The 21,836-nt window shown below is 38.6% G+C and overlaps 1 protein-coding gene across 2 annotated transcripts; it reads left to right on the top strand.

Moving 5' to 3' along the window:
• The first annotated feature begins 55 nt into the window (after positions 1-55).
• Positions 56-21,089, top strand: LOC125231058 (SWI/SNF-related matrix-associated actin-dependent regulator of chromatin subfamily A-like protein 1). Of its 2 annotated transcripts, XR_007177589.1 has the most exons (14): positions 56-694; positions 1,094-1,310; positions 2,999-3,133; positions 4,135-4,240; positions 4,969-5,052; positions 5,816-5,996; positions 8,922-9,072; positions 12,726-12,890; positions 13,862-14,015; positions 15,335-15,466; positions 17,349-17,474; positions 19,077-19,136; positions 19,624-20,011; positions 20,610-21,089. XR_007177589.1 is itself a non-coding variant. In XM_048136401.1 (13 exons), the coding sequence occupies exons 1-13, from the start codon at positions 325-327 to the stop codon at positions 19,957-19,959; spliced, it is 2,217 nt and encodes a 738-aa protein (XP_047992358.1). In that variant the 5' UTR covers positions 56-324; the 3' UTR covers positions 19,960-20,108. The 2 variants fall into 2 exon arrangements, 1 of the variants encoding a protein (XP_047992358.1); XM_048136401.1 differs by lacking the exon at positions 20,610-21,089 and having other exon boundaries at positions 19,624-20,108.
• The last annotated feature ends 747 nt before the right edge of the window (positions 21,090-21,836 follow it).

The following is a 21,836-nucleotide window of genomic DNA, read 5'->3' as shown; positions in this document are numbered from 1 at the left end:
CATTTTACGTATGGATCGCCCGAAATAATAAGAATAATGTCGTCATAGTAGACACTTATTTGTAAAATGGAACGTTTTACTGTTTAAGATAGCTATTAAGGCTCTACTCAAGTCTTATGTTTGAAGAATAGGACTTTTTTATATATTTCTCAAACGATAAAGACATATGACACTTTGACAGTGACAATGACAGTTTGAGAAATCAAATCAGTTGAAAAAATACCAGTGCGCGTTACGCGGTTATACTGTTACTGTTTTTCTTTTAGAACTTAAAAGCGTACATTTCCGGTCGTAAAAAGTTAAAACCAAACTGAGCAAGCTATTATGGCTTGCTCAAAGGAAGATATTGAGAGAAAGCGTCTCGCTGCGTTACAAAAGCGTCAAAACAAGGCACAAGATCAAAACAAATCTATTGTGTGTTCTCCATCACCAAGCAGCACACCGTCCCCTCGGACTCCTCTAAGCCAACCTTGGGCTGGTCCCATACGGAACTCTGGTAACTTTGGTGCTGGCAGTAGAAGTTTTCATCCTTACGCGAAGCCGGAAAGCAGCGGAGCGGAAAATAGTGTGCCGGTTACTAAAGTTGTGAGTGGTACTGTTTACCTCATATCTGAAGAGAGGTTCGAGGTTAATCCGTCGGAGTTCTGCCCTCCGCTTATTAATGTGTTTAAAACTATACCTTCTAAGAGCTATGGTAAGATTTTTACATAATTAACAAATATAAAACTAGAAAGAATATACATTGATTATGCTCATTTAATTTGTACTATTTCCTGTATTAAAATTATTGGTTTTTGCGTAATTATTAGTGCAACTAGGCAACACAATGTAACTAGACTAATGCAACTTTTACTTAGGGTATATCCCCTTATTGACACACCTGAGTAAAAAATATGATTACCTACATATTCCTTCCATGAATTATTGCCTTAATCTGTGTATTATCTGGAATATAATAATTATAAGATTCTCATTGAAACTTCTTATACTTTATGAATTATTGTCATTTCAAACTGAAATACACTAAAGAAAAAGCGATCAAGCCTCATTTGACCAAAATGTGACTATAAACATTACGTCAATATATTTCTAGATCCCTCATCCAAGCTATGGAACTTCTCCATAAATGACTACCAAGATCTGATGTCCAAGGTGGCGCCACTAGCCCCCCACATAGTGCTTGGAGCCCTGCCGCAGTTTGTGCTGAAGATCCTTAGGACGCAGATCACAGACCCGAGGACTTTGGATTTGTCACCTATTGAGTCTACACTTCGGCATAAGTTGATGCCATTTCAAGAAGATGGAGTTAGGTAATTCATTGCAATTTGGTTTTTAATGAAAAATTATGAAACCTGTTCTCTTAAAAAAACTCAATAGTAATATTTTTAAAATAAGGGAACATACCCAAACTACTTGACACGTTTAGGGGGGGAAGGGGGTCGTCAAAATACTATGCTTGGTCACAGAGGGGGAGGAGGGGTTTAATTTCTTGTCACATAACTTGTGGAATATTGGCCCAGCTGTGGCCAGCAGTGGGACGCATAATTATATAGGCTGGTGATGATGATGAAGGTTATGGGATGAAAATCATTTCTTAAAGGCCGGAAAAATAGATTACAAACACGCGTCATTAAAATCAAATATTAAATTAGATATAGACACACGAATATTTATTGACAACTTTCTGCAAAAATTGATTTAAAACCTCATTTATAAATACTACGTGAAAACTACGGGGGGGGGTTGGATCTTGGCATATACTAACGCTTAGTCACCCAGGGGGGTGAGGAGGGCAAAAAACGGCACAAATATAGTCGTAGTTTGGGTATGTTTCCTAACAGGTTACAATGCTGGCATAGCTAAAATCATATCTGGGCACCGTTAATCAAATAGTTAACTTCGATAATCGTTAATCCGTTACTTAAAAAGTTAACTTCGTTAATCGTTAAAGCGATACATTTCGGTAGATTTAACGGAAGTTAAAGTTAATCGATAATCCGTTAACACGTCATAAAAATAGGACTCCACTGTAAGTATTATGTATTTCTATTTACTAAGTATCCACCAAAACCCATTAAAACCTGTGACGCCAATCGGCAAAAAACCGAAATGTAACAATTACGGTCTCTTCGGGCTTTTACCGCCGTTGGTTGGCTAAATCCTAGGTTTTACTTCGGATTGGTAATTATTGGGTCATTCATGCGGTCGCGATCGTGGTGCGTCGGTTCTTCGGATTGAGATGACAACTCGATGCTGTGGGCCACGATAACTTGGTAGAGTAATCTTAAGGCCCGCGCCGGACTCTAACTCGATGCGTCGGTTGCGCGATTTGTCTGTCATGCCTGATGATTGCACTCTATTCCCAGGTTAGTGATCGATCTAGCATGCCTAATAAGATTTAGGAGATCTCGAATAGGTAAGTGATCCAAAGTCGCCAATTGGTCTTTAGACTGTTTATAACCGACGGATCTGCTTTTACCGATAAAACCTAGGTTTTGCCGTACTATGGGCTTTTACAGCAGCAGTAAGAACGTGGTTTTCGCGGCGCAGCGAGCCGCTTGGGGTGCTGGATTAACGATTAACGGACTCGATGAAATTTAACGGAAGTTAACGAATCCGTTAACATTTTTTTAAGTTAACTTAAAAGTTAATCCGTTAATCGAAATGTTAACTTCGTTAATTAACGATTAACGGATTAACGAGTTAATGCCCAGCTATGGCTAAAATACATTACAAGAATTTGTAGAGAAAAGTTTATTAATGTCATTAGCATACTGAGGAAGTTGAAGTTTACCCTGTCTTTCTGCTATGTAGTGTACAAGTATACAAATCTGAAAGTAAAATAACAAGAAGACAAATCCAAATATAGGTGAAAAGGCTTTGTATAGCACAATATCGCAATATGCAAAAAATAAACACCTATCTGCTATATAAAAACAAACTATAAATTAAACCAAAAATAAACTGAAATTAAATACTCAATATTTTTAATTTCCAGATTTGGCATAGCACACCGTGGACGCTGCATGATAGCTGATGACATGGGCCTTGGGAAGACCTTCCAAGCTCTGGCTATTGCCAGCTATTATAAGCATAACTTTCCTTTGCTTATCGTGACTACTTCTTCTATGAGGTAAATAATTAACTAATACAAATCATGCGCAAAATACAGCAATCAAAAACTATTGCTTGCTGTCAATACTTTTGCTAGGTCTTAACTCTTTTAACACTTTAAAATTAAAACCAAATGTTCTAGCAACATTTTGACCATAATGAGTTGTTGGCCTTTTTCTTATTTCGGCACAATCGTTTTTCGTCATTTCGTATTTGGTCATATTCTAAGTTGGTACCGACATAACATTACGAAAAAATACGAAAAACATAGATTAACATTGTCACAGAGTAAAGAGTGGCTGACGAAAGCAGAATCGGACAAATTTAGGAACGTGACGAAAAACGCACGAGACGACCTAAGACTATATCATATGGAAGACGTTAATACATCGCATTCAGTGACATGTTATGAATCATATGGAGATCCATCACCAGTAGGCCTCTCATGATTGCCGCGAGATATACTACCCGTCCTTATGTCTAATGACACAATGATACAGGTAGAAGAAGACATGTCACTTATCTCGCGGCGACATAATCTTGCGGCTATCATGTGCTAGGCCTACAGGCTTGAGTACTACAGAGTAGAGATGATGTTCTTATAGGGCCAGGCAGAGCTGACATCTGCATGTAGTTTGATACCACAGAGTGGCATTGTTGCCATAAACTTCCATATTTTAACATTGAAAAATTTTGAAAAAACCCCTGACTGCAACATAGTAGACCGATTTTCATGAAACATGGCAAGAACACTCCCGACTAACTCAGCTTTCAGAAAAAAAATACTTAATCTAAATCGGTTCATCCGTTTGGGAGCTACGATGCCACAGACAGACACACACACACACACAGACAGACAGGCAGACAGACAAACGGACGGACAGACAGACACGTCAAACTTATAACACCCCTTCGTTTTTGCGTCGGGGGTTAAAAATAAGACTAGGGTAAATCTGACTACTTCATATTTTGATTTGTTTGTTTATGAATAAAAACAAGGTTTGATAATCTATGTTTCAGGGAAACCTGGCAGAGTAAGATCCATGAGCTGCTGCCCACCATCCCGATGATGAATATCATCACACTCAGCAGTAATAAGGATGCACAACTCGTTGCCGACAGACAGGTATTCTTCATTTTATGGCATTATTGAATATTTTGTAGTTGAGACTAGTGAGTATATCTCCCACATTACATTCTGGGCTCCATATCTTCTCCCAGAAAGTTACTAGATCGAGTTTGGTGTCGTTTTCATATAATTCGAGGACGGGCTATTCATTTCTGGAACAAACTTTTTGCCCGTTCATAGCGAAAAAACGCGGCTATTACGAAACGAGCTAAAAGCGAGTTCGACTTGTTTATCTTATTCGATTAAATGATAGACAGGTATGTACAATCAACCAATTGGAAACCTAGGCCACTCTACAACCATGTCAAAATGACAAGCAGTAAGAGCTTTCTTACAATCTGATTTATGACGTCACTGTGACATAGTTCTACAGTGGCCTAGGGTTCCAATTGGTTGACTGTACGAGTAACAATAAAATCAAGTGGTTGACAACCAATTTTTATTTTATGTCATGTTTATTTTTAACCCCCGACGCAAAAACGACGGGGTGTTATAAGTTTGACGTGTCTGTCTGTCTGTTTGTGTGTGTGTCTGTCTGTGGCATCGTAGCTCCCGAACGGATAAACCGATTTAGATTTAGTTTTTTTTTGTTTGAAAGCTGAATTAGTCGGGAGTGTTCTTAGCCATGTTTCATGAAAATCGGCCCACTATGTTGCGGTCGGGGGTTTTTTCAAAATTGTAATTTTGTGGTTAGGTTATTATAAGCTTATTTTTTATACTTCCAGACTCAAATTGTGATAGTAAGCTACAAGATGGTGACAATACACAAGGATCTGCTCAGAGACAAGAAGTTTGGGATTGTTATAATAGTGAGTACATGCGTATATTTGTTACAGTAACTTTTATATGATTTATAATTAATTAATTACATATAGGTATGGCCTTTTAGTCTTCGAAAAAAAAACAAAACAGATGCAAAGCTAAGAATTCCTTTCAATCGAAAAACCTACACGACATCGAATCGGTACATTAAGAACCTTTTCATCACTTCAAATGTGCTATTGCGCGCAGGCGGAGCGTGAGTTATAAAAAAATCGTTCTCCCAAGAGAATAACGAAATGTCTCGTACCGTACTTAACTTTTTTACATCTATTTACATATTTTTTACATTGCGAGTATGATGAAAAACATTGTAACTCGGGGAGTATGAATATTACTAACTCGAGTCTTTAACTTACTCTCGTTAGTAATATTCAACTTCCTCCCCTTGTTGCACAATGTACTATTATGTTACATGTATGTCCGTCTGTCTTTCTTATGTCATTTTCAAATAAAGTTACTATTTTTCTCTGTGTATTGTGTCCAGTGTCATACGAGCTAAACATACTTCCATACAAAATATAAACATACAACATCCATACTTCCATACTAATATTAAAAATGGGAAAGTGTGTGTGTCTGTTTGCTTGTCCGTCTTTCACGGCAAAACGGAGCGACGAATTTACGTGATTTTTTAAATGGAGATACTTGATGAGATAGAGAGTGACATAGGCTACTTTTTGTCTCTTTCAAACGCGAGCGAAGCCGCAAGCGAAAGCTAGTATTTTATACATATATTTTGTGACATTTCAGGATGAATCTCATCAAGTGAAGACCCCAAACGCCAAATGCACTATAGCACTCAAGAGCATCTCAAAACTGAGTGCAAGAATGATTCTGTTGAGTGGTACGCCCGCACTGAGTCGGCCTATTGAGCTTTACACTCAATTAGAGCTTATTGAGCCTAAGCTATTTAACTCCTATAATGAGTACGGTATGTATCCATTTTTAATACCCTTTAAAAAAATTATGATATGATTACGAGTCTAGGCTTGTGCCGTTTCGTTCGTTGATCGCAGCGCTCCGATCTCGTTCAATCGCTCCAACGAACTAGTTCGCTCTTTTAGGTCTTTTGCTCATTTAGTTCAGCCAGACCAGCAATTACTACGGTCGGAAAGATCAGACCGAATGGCAACGAATAGTGTCAAAATGATACGAATAGTCCACAGGTAATACCATTCCGGGTCGAAAGGTAGTAAATAACCGAAGCTTAAGCGAAGAAAAACCCATGACAACACCTGGTTTCAAGGCTTAGCCGTAAAGCGTGCAAAAAGACACAACCGCGATACTGTCACCTCGGCGATTGGATCTTAATTTAAATGTCAGAAATGCGGACGTTCATGTCGCTCCCGGATAGGTCTTTATAGTCACGAGAGGAGTTGTCTCTCACATTCAGACGCTGTTTAAATCGTCTGTCAAGATGTACGAGGCCTTATGATGAACCGAAGCTTAATATAAAAACTTGACGTTTTGGTGTTGCTCTGCTAAGTAGCTCTCGCTCTTGCGTATTGGCGTGGCAGAGCCAGACTACATTTCTGCGGCGTTTCGCATCGCAGAATTGCCATTCGGCTACTGGACCAGAACTGTTTTCTTCATACTATACTGATCGTTCACCGCATACCTACACGAGCAGAACAGCACCGTCTTGACAAAAGTCACATATTTCTGCTGAGCAGGGTTAGCACATGATTGGCGTAAGAGTATGTCGCCGCGAGGTACTACCCGTCTTCTTTTAATAGGCTATTTGCCCCTCTTTTTAGGGTTCCGTAGTCAACTAGGAACCCTTATAGTTTCGCCATGTCTGTCTGTCCGTCCGTCCGTCCGTCCGCGGATAATCTCAGAAACCGTTAGCACTAGAAGGCTGAAATTTGGTACCAATATGTATATCAATGACGCCAACAAAGTGCAAAAATAAAAAATGGAAAAAAATGTTTTATTAGGGTACCCCCCCTACATGTAAAGTGGGGGCTGATTTTTTTTTTCATTCCAACCCCAACGTGTGATATATTGTTGGATAGGTATTTAAAAATGAATAAGGGTTTACTAAGATAGTTTTTTGATAATATTAATATTTTCGGAAATAATCGCTCCTAAAGGAAAAAAAAAGTGCGTCTAACTTTTGAACCATAAGTTTAAAAAATATGAAAAAAATCACAAAAGTAGAACTATATAAAGACTTTCTAGGAAAATTGTTTTGAACTTGATAGGTTCAGTAGTTTTTGAGAAAAATACGGAAAACTACGGAACCCTACACTAAGCGTGGCCCGACACGCTCTTGGCCGGTTTTTTAATGTTTGTCTTATATTATTACTTACTGTCCAATTAACCGAAAAAAAATATCACTATATTTTATCATGACATATAAACCGCAAAAAATATTTAAAAAAAAATACTTTCAGGCAAAAACAACATCAGCCATGTCATCTAATGATTTTCTGTGACTGAAGTCATTCAGTGCGAAAACAACACTTTCTGACACTAAGTACGCGGCATAAAGGTCATTATGTCAGTGATTGATTTGTCGTGAATTCTATGACGTCACTACAAGGCCGACAGCGTTTTCGGTGGCCAAAATTAAAAACAAATTACTCACATTTTTGAATTAAAAATACGTAGTCATCGTACACATTAAATACCCAAAATCATTAAATATTGGTTTCTAATGTCAAATATTACAGAAGACAATCATTTATTGTGCCAAATTAGATATGAGTCTAGTATTAGCCTATTGTATTAATGACAGAATAAAACCGGCCAAGGGCGTGTCGGGCCACGCTCAGTGTAGGGTTCCGTAGTTTTCCGTATTTTTCTCAAAAACTACGGAACCTATCAAGTTCACAACAATTTTCCTAGAAAGTCTTTATAAAGTTCTACTTTTGTGATTTTTTTCATATTTTTTAAACATATGGTTCAAAAGTTAGAGGGGGGGGGGACGCACTTTTTTTTCCTTTAGGAGCGATTATTTCCGAAAATATCAATATTATCAAAAAACGATCTTAGTAAACCCTTATTCATTTTTAAATACCTATCCAACAATATATCACACGTTGGGGTTGGAATGAAAAAAATATCAGCCCCCACTTTACATGTAGGGGGGGGGGGTACCCTAATAAAACATTTTTTTCCATTTTTTATTTTTGCACTTTGTCGGCGTGATTGATATACATATTGGTACCAAATTTCAGCTTTCTAGTGCTAACGGTTACTGAGATTATCCGCGGACGGACGGACGGACGGACGGACGGACAGACGGACAGACAGACATGGCGAAACTATAAGGGTTCCTAGTTGACTACGGAACCCTAAAAACGGGTAGTCACTATAGTCTATCTCGCGGCGACATACTCTCGCGCCAATCATGTCCTAATCCTGCTTTACATGGCGACAGAGACTGCTGGTTAAGGCACTGGTCCCACCAAGAGCGGTTAAAGCGAGTTATTAGTTCGTAGCCGAGCTATGAGCTACAAATCGCTCGCTCTCTTTTATTAAACGGGAGTGATTATCTTTTGTTCGTTTTTATAGCCGATAGCTCACACTGAGAGAAAATACAACCAGTTTTCATGTCAGTTCAACAAGTTTTTTGGTTAAAATAGCGCCTACGTGCTCTTTGGTTCAAACAATAAGCTACTTGTCATTTGAATCGGCAATATATTTGAATCAACAAGTCGATTTTATAAAAACAACCTGACACATATTGTTTTAAACATACGTTTGGCTGATTCAAACGGATAAACCGCAACAAGTCGAACTTGTTAAATTCACAATGCAAATTTCTCTCAGTGCATAGTTTACTCGCCTTTGGTGGGACCAGCAGTGCCAAAAAAGTGATCGAGTAATTAGTAATTGTCTCTCTTTTTAGGTAAAAGGTACTGTGCAGCTAAGCAAACCAACTTCGGCTGGGACATGACCGGGCAGTCCAACTTGGCCGAACTTCAGGTTATACTGCAAAAGCGATTCCTCATCAGGCGCACCAAGGAAGAGGTCCTCACCGAACTGGAGCAGAAGACCAGGTAAATAATGGCAAATTTTCAAAATATTGCTTAAAAACTGAAAGGGACTTGTTGCTACCTACCGGTGGCGGAAAATTGTTCCAGCATGTAAACGCAGCATAGCGAAAACGGCCTAAAGATAAAGTACGTATTAAATTATGGCTAATACACACACGTAAATTCACGCCTGTATTCCCAAAAGGGGTAGGTTGAGCACATGAAACTGCTCAAGTGGTTGTGGTTAAAATTGTGATACTACAGTGGCCAGCCCATCGCCCACACCACAAAATATGGCTTGCTTTTTGCTGTGATATTTGCAATATAATGTCTCTGGAACTTTTACGTGGTGCGTGTAATCTTAACACTTGCGCAACCAACCCGCCTGGTGGGCACTCGTGAACTTTGCTCAGATGCCGGAGAACTCGCTTCGCGGGTACTCTCCTTACAAGCGGGATCAAATCTTGGAAGTCAAATTTGGCCCACTTTCCGGTTTCCGATTGAGCTGAAATTTTGCTCACATGTACCTAAATCACGTGACAATGCAATATTATGTATTATGGTATCATGGAGCTGATCTGATGAAGGAGCAAAAAGGTGGTCATAAGAACTCTGATTATTTTTCATTAGAAAAGAGCAGTAGATGACTGTTGAAAGAAAAAGTACCGTCAGCGATAAAACCTTGTGCCAAATATGAAATTTTTTAGGAAAAACTTATTTGTCTGGTAGTGAATGTGAATTATTGTATAAATTATATTGACATTATATTGTACGTAAACTAAAAACTGAAATAAATGTCATATACAAAGAAAAAATGACCAAGGCCCCCAAGTGTCCAAAGCTGGATTCGAACCAGCGTCCTCTGTTATCGCGACGGATGCCTCAACCACTCGGCCATTCGGTCACGGTGGCAAGGGTCGAAATTTTCAAGTATATGACACAATTACCGAAGGCTAAGGCGCCCCCGCAAAAAAATACAAATTAAATTATTTTCTATGAGGATAATTTAATTTGTTCTAAGATATATTGTACGTACTTGGAAATAATTGTTAATTATTGCATCCCTTGCTTGGTAGAACATAAGAACTGCTTTTCAATGTAATATAGTGTAATAATCTCACTATGTATTTAAAAATATTTTAAGCGGGTTACTCACGTATTAAGTCGATATAGCGTTCGACATGTTTCGGTTCAATTTCGAGAACCTTTCTCAAGAGTAGCGACACCCCGCCTTTACATGTCGAGAGCGCGACGCATACGCGAACGCTATATCGACTTAATACGTGAGTAACCCGCTTAAAATATTTTTAAATATGTATGAGTCTCACGGGAGTTTTATAGTTAAAATCTCACTATGTTCTTGCAATAAACTATTGACTATTAAGAGCGCTATGACAAAAAAAGGCGATATATTGTAAAATGTACAATATTTATCGGCAAAATTGTACACTTTACTCATACTAAAAGACAGTAAAAGTACTTGTTTCAGTTAGAAAATCTTATTAACTGTCGGTTCATTAAAAAACATATGGAAGAAAAAGCTTTTTCAATTAGTAATGATTTTTTTTCTGATGCTCGTTTAGGAAAAACCGCGCGAAGCACAGATTTCGGAGCTCTTATTATGTACAATTTGATAAGCTCACTCTCATAAATGCGGTAAATTTAAATTCCTAATATCTTGTACTTTAGGCCCATTAAACAATATTTATCATTTAATCCTTTGAAATTGAGAAATTGAAAGTAAAACGAACTCAATTTTGTCTTGAAAATACATCGAAATAAGTGATCATTTCTCCGAAAATCTACATGTTATTTTAGTATATAATTAATCTGCACAATGTGCTTAAATTGCTGTTATCCATTTCTCGTTATAATATTTTATCATGATTTTTTGCCAATTTTTTGAAAACTAGCCTTCCTGTCGCTATTTTACCGGCGACGGACGCCTGCGATTTCAGTGCCGCGCCGGAGCTCGAGGAGGTGAGACGTATGTCGCTTCGCTCTCCGAGTTTTCATCGCAAACGTCGAGAATATTTATCGTTGTGTGGGTCGGACGCCTTGTTTATACACGGGCTATCCTCGCATTGTGTGTGTGTAAACAGCGACCAACGAATTTGATCCTAGATCCGTAAATATTTGCTTTTGTAATATTTTGTTATGTTTGAATGTTAAAGTATTACAACGTTATGATGATAAATATGCGAAAATTACAATACGGTCAAGATAAGACACATCAAGATGGTACTCGGGATCTGATGATGGAGCCAGAAGGTGGTCACCAGTACCAGTGAACCATGTAAGTAAACGACTTCGTGTTTAGGCTCGTTTGGTTCGTCTCAACAAGACCTTTGACAAGAGGTGGTACTCAGGGTCTGATGATGGAGCCAGATGGTGGTCACCAGTACCAATGAACCATATGACTAAACAACTTCGTATTTAGGCTCAATGGGATCGTCTCAATAAGACCTTTGACAAGAGGTGGTACTCGGGATCTAATGATGGAGCCAGAAGGTGGTCACCAGTACCAGTGAACCATGTAAGTAAACGACTTCGTGTTTAGGCTCGTTGGGTTCATCTCAACAAGACCTTTGACAAGAGGTGGTACTCAGGGTCTGATGATGGAGACAGATGGTTGTCACCAGTACCAATGAACCATATGACTAAACCACTTTGTGTTTAGCCTTATTGGGTTCATCTCAATAAGACCTTTAACAAGAGGTGGTACTCAGGGTTTGATGATGGGACCAGATGGTGGTCACCAGTACCAATGAACCATGGAAATAAACCACTTCGTATGTAGGCTCATTGAAATCCTCTCAACAAGACCGTCGACAAGAGGTGGTACTCAGGGTCTGATGATGGAGACAGATGGTGGTTACCAGTACCAATGAACCATATGACTAAACCACATCGTCTTTAGGCTCATTGGGATCGTCTCAATAAGACCTTTGACAAGAGGTGGTACTCAGGGTCTGATGATGGAGCCAGATGGTGGTCACCAGTACCAGTGATCCATGTAACTAAACCATTTATTAATCAGGCTCATTGGGTTCTTACTTCTTCTTAATAAGACCTTTGACAAGTCAAGAGGTGGTACTGAGGGTCTCGATGTTGGAGCCAGATGGTGGTCACCGGTACCAATAAACCCATGTAACTGAACCACTTCGTTTTTTTATGTTATTCAAATATGCGAGTTGATTTTTGGTGACCACAATCTCTCTCCATCATCAGACCCTGAGTAACACCTTGAAGTAATTAGAATTATATTTGACTTATTTTATCATCATATTAATATATACTTTACTTTAATACTTATCATATAACAAAAGCAAACATTTGGGATGGGATCTACTTAAATATGATCACAGTTTATAATTATTACTTTAAATTTTTAAATAAATTTTAACGTAATTAATATTATTTTGCGCTATATATATTCTAGTCTTTTCGTACAAAATAATGTTTATTAGAAATCAAAAGGTTATATCGAGATAGTAGATTGTGGTTGTTATCAAAATTCCATAGGAAGGATCAAGATTGTTTTGTCCATTATTGTAGTGCGAGCGAGTGATAAGACGTGCTAGAAAGGGTCGGTATATTGGGCTCGCGCGGCGGGTAAAATACCTAATTTCGCCCGACGCCGAAATGTTATAACGCTCTTAATATTTTGGTTCCAGAGAATCAGTGCTCCTAGATGAGACCCTTCTAGAATTCAGCAAGGAAGACAGAACAGGTCTCTCGCAGATGGCGGAATCCTACCGATCGTCGAGAGCTTCGGAACGGCATACTGCGCTTTTGAACTTCTTTGGCGAGTCGGCCCGTGTCAAGATACCCGCTATATGGTGAATATTTTCATTTACTTTTTTCCATGAACGTTAAAATCTACAGTCAACAAAAATATTAGCCAGGGCTCGGATACCGGTTAAATTTTCGAACCGTTATCATGTACTTGCGGACAAACCTTTAAATTTCGTTTTCGCTCGAAAAACCGCTATTTTTAAACCGGTTTTTAGGGGAATGCTGTCATAAAGGTTTCGTTCGATTAACCGGTTTAGAACAAAATAAACCGGTTTATTCCGCAGTATGATAGGTAATACTGTTCTAACCAAACAAAAAAGTCGCTGCGTGAACGTAGGTATTTACGCGGCGCCGGTGCGTCTTGCCTCTCGTCGAATAAACCGTTTATTTCGGTTAAAATAAAGTTCTCATAACGTTCGCGTTCTTTAGAAAGTTCGGAGTAAAATCGAAATAAACCGGTAAAAAAAAACCGGTTCCGAGCCTTGATATTAGCTTAACGAAAAAGGAGTATCTCTTAAAAATTGACAAAACAGGTATCAACTGTGGCCCATTTCGCAATAGTGACAATGGTCGCCCGACAGTGACCCTTCGCCGTTCATTGCCTGTTCAAACAGGGAAATAGTGACGCTGATATTACTTAAGATAGAAGCTTGTGCCAAAAATGTAATTTTTGAAAAAAAAAATTTAGTATGGGTTAGCACAGTGTTACTGGCGAATTCTCAATGTAAATTGAGACTCCAGTGCCTGTTAATGTCTATTCTTACGGGTAGATGTTTGCTATAACGCCACCCTAAGGCAGTTGAGAATTGAGGGAAGGCATGGATAAATTCGCACACATCCAGCAGGCCTCCGCGGCGCAGTTGGTAGCGTGATGGCCCCGGCAAGGCCAAAGGTCGTAATTTGGAGTCCTGCCGGAGGTGTGAATTTTTCCAATTTTTCCTTTAATTTAAAAATGTAAAAAAAAAACTTTTTTTTTTTGCGCTATTTTCGTCATAATTGTTGGTTTATTTTCCAGTAAATACATCCGCCAACTGCTAAGCAGTTTCTCGGACAAGTTTCTAGTGTTCGCCCACCACCGCGCCGTCATCGACGCGATCTGCTCCACGCTGGACGAGGAGGAGCTGCACTACATCTGTATCACGGGTTCGACTCCCACCTCGGCTAGAGCCGTAAGTAAAACATAGAAACATAGAAACGTTTATTAAAATAACAAAGTGTTACATATTTTTAAATTAAAGGAAAAATGGAAAAATTCACACCTCCGGCAGGACTCGAACCTGCGACCTTTGGCCTTGCCAAGTGTTACATGTTATTCTGGTCCCCACACTAGGCACAGCTCATAATGAAACATTAACATAACCACAAAAAATTAAAGAAACCCCCGACCATAGTGGACCGGTTTTCATGAAACATGGCTAAGAAAAGAACACCGAATTCAGCTTTAAATAAATATCTAAATCGGTTCTTCCGTTTGGAAGCTACAATGCCATAGACAGACATTTTTATTATTATTATCTTTATTGGGAAACAAACAGCTTACAATTTTACAGAATATAGGTGACATGACTACTACATGAGCCAAAACAGTTTCCACTAATGGAATAAAGCAGAATTGCTCGAAGGGTACTTAATTTTAATTATTACTATTACTAAGTATATTATCAATTAGTGTATCAATTAGTGTATAGTGTATCATATAGTCAAGTATATTATCAAAACAAAAAGCAACAACATAGATATACACAGACAGACACGTCAAACTTATAACACCCCGTCGTTTTTGCGTCGAGGGTTCAACACCAGACAAAAAATGGCACACTACGTCAGAAACCGGTCGTAATTTATAACCGCTCGCTTGTATGGCGAGAACCCGGCTAGCGGGTCCTCCGGCGTTTGAGCAAAGTTCACAAGTGCCCACTAGGCGGGTTCTTGGTTCGAAGGTGTTAAGTAGTCAGGGTCAATGTAGGGAACAAATCAAATTATTTTATTAAATATTTTTGATTTGCTTTTTTTAAGTAACACTACTATATATTAATTATAAACTGAAATAGATACCATACACTAAAGAAAAAGCGATCAAGCCCACTGGTGGCGAAGCCGGGAATCGAAGCCGGGTCTCCAGCTAACGCGGCTGACGTGCTAAACCGTTACACCACCTCGACCGCCGAGGTACTCGTCGAAATTTCTGTAGTGTATGTATGTTATCTCTGAAGGCTAGGCGTCTTTGACCAACTCTAAGCACAAATTGCTCGCCCTTAGAGTTGGTCAAAGGCGCCGTGCCTTCAGAGATAACATACACTACAGAAATTTCGACGAGTACCTCGGCGGTCGAGGTGGTGTAAATGTTTAGCACGTCAGCCGCGTTAGCTTTAGACCCGGGTTCGATTCCCGGCATCGCCACCAGTGGGCTCGATCGCTTTTTTCTTTAGTGTATGGTATGTATTTCAGTTTACAGTCAGGATCTATAAATGGTTTTCTTCTTTCTTAGGATTTAGTGGACAAGTTCCAATACGTTGAGTCCTGTCGGTGCGGGGTGCTGTCTATAACAGCAGCCAACAGCGGGCTCACACTCACTGCCGCTAGACTAGTGCTGTTCGCCGAATTACACTGGAATCCTGGGGTACGTACCGTCATCTCATATTTCATCATAAGATCATAGATAGACCACCACACCTAGACTAGGGTTGCAAAAAAACGGTTTTTTTCTGGCTTGAAAAAAAAAACATGAAAAAAAACCGTGAAAAAAAACAGTTTTTTTTCTGGAGTATGTTTTTTTTTCTAAAGTACGAAATCTCAAAATTTTAAAGTAGTTAATACTTTTATACGGTTTTTTAGACTTAATGTTAACTATTAAACGAATTTAATCAAATAACTTTAATTTCTGGTCTTATAAAAGAAACATTTACGAAATCTGTAGTTGGTAGTTATCACTTTTTACTGTTGGCAACACCACCACCTCCCCACGCTACACGCAGCATCGGGGATTCCCCAATAAACGTTTGTATACTGAATGTTAATTGAATTAAAATTTACGTTATTGTTATTGAAACACGTTACAACTCACGAAAAACCGTTATTGTCGTATTATTTGTTCATCTGAAAAAAAACCAAGGTGCTCGGTTTTTTTTCATGTTTTTTTTCACAATTCTGAAAAAAAACATTTGGTTTTTTTTCTATTTACAACCCTAACCTAGACTATACAGAACAGCGTGCCGAATGGCATTTCTCCGACGCGAAACGAAAACGAAACGCCGCGCCAGTTAGTCCGGCTTTGTCGCGCCAATACGCACGAGCGATAGAGATAGATGTCTACTAGCGTTTCGTTTCGTGAGCGTTAGTGCCATTCGGCTACGCACCCAGACGTATAAAGCTGAGTTTAGACGTGCAAGTTATTGCTGCAAGTTTTAAGACAGAAGTATATGCAAGAAAGAGATGCAGATATTTGCCACTCACTCTTAAGTAGCATTCGGATCCCAGCAGCCGCGACCGGGTCGCGCCGCACCGCTTTGTAGGGATTTATATGCGATAGTTTCCGGGTCGCGACTGCAGGGATCCGAATGCTACCTTTACCTATAGTTGCGTCTCAAAACTTGCAGCAATAACTTGCTGGTCTAAACTCCGCTTAAGCATGGTTGCGCCACATCTCGGACACTGGCGATCAAATATACGAAAGAGGCGCGTTCCTAGCACACATTCTAAGCTCGTGTACGTGAACGCGTACCATGCTTGTATGAGTGAAATATGACAGGTCGACTGTTCGCGTTTTTGACAGGCGGTTACTGTGAGGTAACCGAGAGGGGTGGGCGGCATTTTCAGCGGGGAGCGGGAGTGGCCATACTGTACTTGCCTTGTTAGTATGTTAGTGTGCGTCAAAACGTAGAAGCTAAATTTGACCCACTTCCCGGTTTCCGATTGAGCTGAAATTTTGCACACATATGTAAATCACGTGACAATGCAATATTATGGTATCATGGAGCTAATCTGATGATGGAGCAAAAAGGTGGTCATAGGAACCCTGTTATGAAACGTCGTATCCCATCGAGTAAGGGGTTTTTAGAAACGTCTCGGATAGCAATATGACTGTTGAAAGAAAGGTACAGTCGACGATAAAAGCTTGTGCCAAAAATGAAATTTTAGCAAAATCTTATTTGTTATAATGTGTAATTCGTCTTGTCTGTGTTCACGAATGACATTGTATTCTATTCTATTATTTTGTTTTTTGTTATTTATGTGTATTCTTGCTTTGTTATGTAAATAGTTTTATTTTTCTGTCTCTTTTCGTCCTCTTCTTTTTTATTGTTGTGTGTTTTTTATCTGTCGTGGCATCACCGAATGGGCCCTACGGAAGACCAGCGCAGGCTTCCAGCTAGCATCATGCTGAGTTGGGTTCATTTTGTGATGCGCACTTAATTTTCTGTTCTCTTTTTTTTTTTCTTGTGTACATGTACGAACGTGTTTGTGAGCGTCATGAATAAATGTCTTTTATCTTTTATTCTATTCAGATTTTGACGCAGGCGGAATCGCGCGCGCATCGAATAGGGCAGCAAGGAGGCGTGTGCGCACGATATTTGTTAGCGAGAGGGACCTGTGACGACTATATGTGGCCTATGTTGCAAGGGAAACTCAATGTAAGTAAATACCTTGCTGATATACAACATTCACACACACTCACTCACAACTCACAGATCACACAGAACTCACAGATGTAAGAAGCACTTGGCATCCGTTAGCTCGTTGGGTGGACGACATCCGGAAAATTGCGGGTCACAACTGGATGAGACTAGCTCAGGACCGGGACAAGTGGCGTACTAGAAGAGAGGCCTATGCTCAGCAGTGGGCGATAAAGGGCTGATATGATGATGATGACGATGATATAGAACATTGCCTTGTCTAACATTGCCTAGAGTTCTAATCATTACTATTTACCTAAGCAACACTTGCTTATTCAATATCGTTTATGTTATAAATATATTACCTACACGGGAATTGCGCTTATTTTTCGACCTCGACCTCGAACTGTAACCTCGTTGCCTGGCTCAAATAAATAAATAAATATTATAAGGACATTCTTACACAGATTGACTGAGGCCCACGGTAAGCTCAAGAAGGCTTGTGTTGTGGGTACTCAGACAACGATATATATGTCGGGGTATTGGGAGGCCGAACAGGCGTATCCGAAGGCGTGTTCGACATATTCATGTCGCGTGGGCGTGCACATGCAGGTGTTCATGAAATAACACTCAAACGATACTGTTAAATCACTGTGTTTACTATTAAAATTAATTTACGACAAAAACATTCGATGATCACAAAAATAAATCACGATTACAAATCATAAGCAAGAGCTAATGGGTTTGTAAGCGACCATCTCGTGCGGGGCGCAGTCAATGAATGACGTCCCTCGCAGCCATGACACTTACAACTCCATTCGGGATTACCCGCTCTTAAAATAAATCAAATGTCATAAACAAATCGCAACTACCCGACAATTAAACAATTTGAAAAAACAATCGAATCAAATAAACCGCGCGCCTTTATATATAATATATAAATACTTATATACATAGAAAACATCCATGACTCAGAAACAAATATTAAAATTAATATTAATATTTAATATTAAAATTAATATTTAAAAAAAACCCTGACATGGCGTACCGATTTTCATAAAACATGGCTCCCGACTAACTCAGCTTTCAAACAAAAAAACTAAATCTTAATTATCCGTCCGAGAGCTACGATGCCACAGACAGACACACAGACAGACAGACACGTCAAACTTATAACACCCCGTTGTTTTTGCGTCGGGGGTTAAAAATAGTGATTTATTGCCGAAAAGCCTTTTATAATAAGCTATTTATAATGCAGCAATTCCTGAAAAGCTTGTACATTTGGATCACGTCTTTGATTTTGATAATTGGTAGGCTGATAGAGTCCATGATGCTGAGCAAGATCTACTAGGTTTCCCAAAATGTCCTAGGCAGTTTGTATGAAACTTTCCTTTTTTGTTACCGAAAATGTATAAAAATCTGGTAACAAAAAAGGATGGTTTCATACAAACTACCTAGGACATTTTGGCAAAACATCCATAACTCAGAAACAAATATCTGTGCTCATCACACAAATAAATGCCTTTACCGGGATTCGAACCCAGGGTCACTACCGACTATGCCAGACCGGAGCAATAACTTGCACGTCTAAACTCAGCTTAACATCTTTTCATCCAACAGGTACTGAACAACGTGGGTCTCAGTGGTGACTCGTTCGAAGGCACCACCACCAAACACCAAGTAAGTACATTAATACTATTTTAGATCGTTATAATAGGGATGACGACTGCATTAAAGAAATGGAATTCTGTTTAGTCCGTCAGATAGATCGTCTAAAAATACTGAACACATATTTTTCGCTTTATCTAATTAATGAAAAAATACAAAGATACAGGGCATCAACGTTCCGGAGTGCTTGTGACGTCACTTTTGGGTAAGAATTGTACCTAGGCATGACGTCACGCGAAACTTCAAGGCACTGTATCGTCGTCATTTTTCGTTTACGAGAAAAAGAAAAAATATGTGTCCAAAATTTTTTGATGATCTAACTGACGGACTAAATAGTTTTTTTTTGTCGTCATCCCAATTTATTAACCTAAAAAATAATGTTTCTTACATAGAGTCAGTCAAATATATGTTAGCAACGATTTTGCCACGCCGGTGCAAAATTATGGCTTTTTATCTTAGCCCGACTAACTTTCGTCCAATTCAAAACTATTCTTTTCAGGAGAGCAAAACCAACATAACCCAGTACCTAAGCCCGCAATGTCCAAAAAACCCCAACGACTACATTCCAGGCACCAACATAAGGAAGGACGCTCAAAAACCACAAACACATAAAAATAACTACAATTCATTTGCCGAGTCTAACCCACAGACATATAAAAACAACAACTGTTCATCTGCCGAGTCGAATCCACAGACAAATCATGATTCTAGTGTTAGTCAAAATTTTACATCATTAGGTGACTTTGACGAGCCTTTTGATGTGGACGCTGATATGACTAAGTCGTTTTTGGATGATGATGAAGGTGATGAATTGTTGGCAGCGTTGGACTTATGATATTAGATTAAGATTGTTGAGTTAAAAATAATTCTACTATCGCAGAATGCATAATTGACAACGTTTCAAAATTTTCAATGTCCCTAAATCGAAAACCATTTCGAGATATACGGTACGCTTGTAGATCACATAAATATTTTTTAAATTTTTTTTCCGTATTTTTAGTATAAAAAATCTTAAAAATAGTTTAAAGGGGAAGTGACGTCAAATAGCTGATTTAGAGCTGCCACTATAACAAAAAAATCTTCCAGTTGGGATGTCACTTGAGTTTGACAGTTACACCTATCACAGTTCGTAGCAAAAATATTAAAAATTTCATGGCTTATTTTATGGTTCGTAGTCATTCACTATTGGTTGACAGTGACACTTGACAGTCCGACATACCGGACTGTTTGAGCTGACTGTTAAAACTTTTTTTTTAGAAATGATTTTGTCGTTTTCTTAGGTGTATGAAACAACACATGTGACGTCACGAAGCTGTGTCTTGACGTTTGTAACTTACGCTCTTTCTGCTCGAAGTAGTAATAAGAAGGGATTTTCTCATTAAAATAGCAGTTTTTGGAAAAATAAATAAATACGTGTATCTTTTAGTATTGAGTTCTTTCAAGCCAAACAATAAAAAGTAGTACTCAAAAATATGAAATGTTGTCAATTGTGGACGGTCAACCAAATCTTGGCACTAAAAAAGGCGCGAAATACATCGCTCGTCGATGATCCCGCCAACGTCAAGGTGTATGAAGAGAATTCGCCGCTAGACCCTACATTTTTCAAATTTTCCGTCTTTTATTAGTGCCAACATTTGTTTAATGGTCTATAATTCACAATCACACAGATATTTCACTCATTCGTGTCAGTTCTTATGAATTGACCTGTATTTGAACTTTCTCTCAGTTTCAGTGCAAAGAAATAAAAAAAACATTATTTTACCTTTTTTCCAAACGTTTCTGGCAGGTTCCATTAGCCGTGGTCGCGGAAGACCAGTCAACCTGGCCTGTGCAACTTAGCCGAAACGTTGCAAAAAAGGTAAAATCTCAGAGCAAAAAACTTAAATCTGTGGGTAAAATAATGTTAATTAATCGCGTTCGACCTGTGTCTGACTTTAAATATGTGTACAGTCGACTACAAAGAGATGTATATGTCGCAGTAAGATAGATAAAGCCGTTATATAGTTATAACCCTAGGAATATAATTATACGTCGTAACATAGTTAAACGAAAGCGATTAATTGCTATCTTACTAGGAATATAACTATAATACGTTACTAGTTTAGTTATATAGTTATATGACTGGATTCAGTTTAGTGAAATGATTGTAGGCAGGAGTGCAGCGGTGCGGCGGAGGTATAGTTATAACCCTAGGGATATAAGGGAGCGATTCAGAACCATCTTACTAGGAATATAATTATAATACGGTATTTAAAATTGCAAACGGGACTTAATCGCGTATTACTATGTATTAAGTCCCGTTTGCAATTTTAAATATGTGTAAAAATGGTGAAAGTTTAAATCAGTGTTTTATAATACGTATAGCGGGACGATTTGGAATAACAACACCGTCACTGACGTTAGAACAAAGTTTATTTTGTATCGATCCGAACATAGTACACGAGGTTTGGTTACTAAACAAACGAATCCAAGCTATATTAGTTAAAACGTAACAGTGGCCGCACTACACTGCTACAATTATACTACTGAACTTAATCCAGTTATATAACTATATTACTTAACTAGAGACGTATTATAATTATATCCCTAGACTAAGTTTAATCCAGTGATATAATTATATAACTAAACTAGTAACGTATTATAATTATATTCCTAGTAAGATGGTAAGGAATCGCTTTCGTTTAGCTATGTTACGGCATATAATTATATCCC

This window comes from Leguminivora glycinivorella, chromosome 11 (genome assembly GCF_023078275.1).
Source record: "Leguminivora glycinivorella isolate SPB_JAAS2020 chromosome 11, LegGlyc_1.1, whole genome shotgun sequence".
NCBI classification, from domain to species: Eukaryota; Metazoa; Arthropoda; class Insecta; order Lepidoptera; family Tortricidae; genus Leguminivora; species Leguminivora glycinivorella.
The sequence above is the reverse complement of the archived record's forward strand: the minus strand, read 5'-3'. Positions and strand labels throughout refer to the sequence as shown.